The 1,740-nt window shown below is 56.4% G+C and overlaps 1 protein-coding gene across 6 annotated transcripts in view; it reads right to left on the reverse strand.

Annotated features, from left to right (window-relative positions):
- Tmem217 (transmembrane protein 217) overlaps positions 1-1,740 on the reverse strand; it is a 17,343-nt gene that overhangs the window by 4,027 nt on the left and 11,576 nt on the right. For 3 of the 6 annotated variants that reach the window (XM_010638845.1, XM_010638843.1, XM_010638844.1), the window contains one exon: positions 7-575. The exons of the other annotated variants lie outside the window; for them this stretch is intronic. In XM_010638845.1, coding sequence (XP_010637147.1) covers positions 22-567 — 546 coding nt within the window. In that variant the 5' untranslated portion in view covers positions 568-575 and the 3' untranslated portion in view covers positions 7-21. Of the gene's footprint in view, positions 1-6; positions 576-1,740 lie in introns of those variants that run through there. 6 annotated transcript variants of the gene reach the window in all.

Below are 1,740 nucleotides of genomic sequence, written 5' to 3' on the forward strand. Positions count from 1 at the left end.
CCCGGGCCTGCAGAGCCGGGCTCACTGCTTCCGCGGTAGTCTTCTGGCGGCCGCGGAGCCGCGTCTGCTGCTGTAGGACAGGATGTCGCCGAGCGGCTGGCTCTTGTAGCTCAGGCGCGCATAGGTGACCACGAAGGACAGCCAGAAGCAGTGCAGGGAGGCGCGGGCCACGAGGCCGAACCAGCGCATGACCCTGACGACGCCGGCGCTGGTGCCGCTGGTGAGGATCTGCACGGCCAGGTTGGCGGCCTCGTACAGGACGATCCAGGACACGTAGAGCAGCAGGCCCCGGTAGACCTGGGCGTACACGGAGTACAGCAGGAAGCCGCTGACCGCCAGGGTGACCAGCGACAGGAACAGGACGATGGCCAGGCTCCAGCAGACCACGAAGCGCCGGAAGACGGCCCCAGAGCTCTCGCCGCCCGGCAGGCCCGGGTCGGTGCAGTTGCCCCAGGCCAGGTGCTTCCCCTCGAAGATCAGGTACAAGTGCGTGGCCAAGATGGAGAAGGCGCCGGCCAGCACCGTGCCCCTGCGGGCTGTCATCCCGAACCGGCGCTGCTCCTTCATGCTCAGACCTGTGGGAGACACGGGACACCAGCCGCCGGGAGCACCAGGGCTCCCGTCCCCTGCCCCAGGCCACCCGGACCCCGGGGAGAAGAACGCGGGCCAGGAAGTCTGACACCAACGCATGGGGAGGAGGGAAGAGGACGGATCTGACTGAGGCTGGGACCTGGAGTTGGGGTTGGTCCTCCACCCTGGCTTCACCTTATTTTTTAATTAATTCATATTTTTGGAGACAGGGTCTCGCTATGTAACCCAGGCTGGCCTCGAACTCAAGGTGACCCTCCTGCCTCAGCCTCCTGAGTGCTGGGTTTACAGGCCTGCGTGATGGGCTTCCCATCAATTTGTATATCTAGCCAGTGTTCTGGTAGCTAGTCTTTTTTCTTTTTTTTTTGGTACCGGAGATCGAACTCGGGTCCTCGTTCTTGTGAGGCAGCCGCAGAACCACTGAGCTAAATCCCCGGCCCATCTGGTCAGTGTTCTGAAAAGGCGGTTTCAGTGACACCCTTACTTCTCCCAGCAGTGCCCTGGACATCCATCGCCGCCCTCGATGGTGAGATTCAGCTGCACAGTTTAGACCTGAGCAAGGGGTCTCAAAAGAATCGGCGGGCAGTGCAGGACCCTGCGGTGGGACAGGCTGCTGCTGGAAACAGCTCTGGCAGTCACTGCTCTGCAACAGCACAGGACCTGTGGCTGCAGAGGAGGATGTGTTGCCTGGGACGTTTAGAGCCTTACGATAGAAAAGAAGAAGGACTCGCGGGCCAAGTGTTCAACTCAAGAAGATGGGGCAAAAAAAAAAAAAACCCATAAAAAATAGGCTTGGTGGGGGTGGTGCACACCTGTGGTCCCAGGAGTCGGGAGGCTGAGGCAGGAGGATCACAGGGAGTTCGGGGCCAGCCTCAAGGAAAAAAATAAAAAAAAAAAAAGAACCAAACCAACAAACACAGGAATAAGGCATTGTGAAAATCAGCCAAAGCATCAGACAACAGAAACAGAACTGTAGTAGATATCAGATTATACAACACTTGGACCATTTTAATTTTATTTTGAATGTGGTATAATATACACAAAATGCATATAGCACAGAGTTTTCCAACTTAGCCAATGTCTGGTCATGGGTTCACCTTTTCTTAACCTGGCTTCAGAAGCCCTAATAGCAACACTTTTTTTTTTTTTTTT

Source organism: Fukomys damarensis, unplaced genomic scaffold (assembly GCF_012274545.1).
Source record: "Fukomys damarensis isolate Sample0158 unplaced genomic scaffold, DMR_v1.0_HiC HiC_scaffold_20, whole genome shotgun sequence".
Lineage (NCBI taxonomy): Eukaryota > Metazoa > Chordata > Mammalia > Rodentia > Bathyergidae > Fukomys > Fukomys damarensis.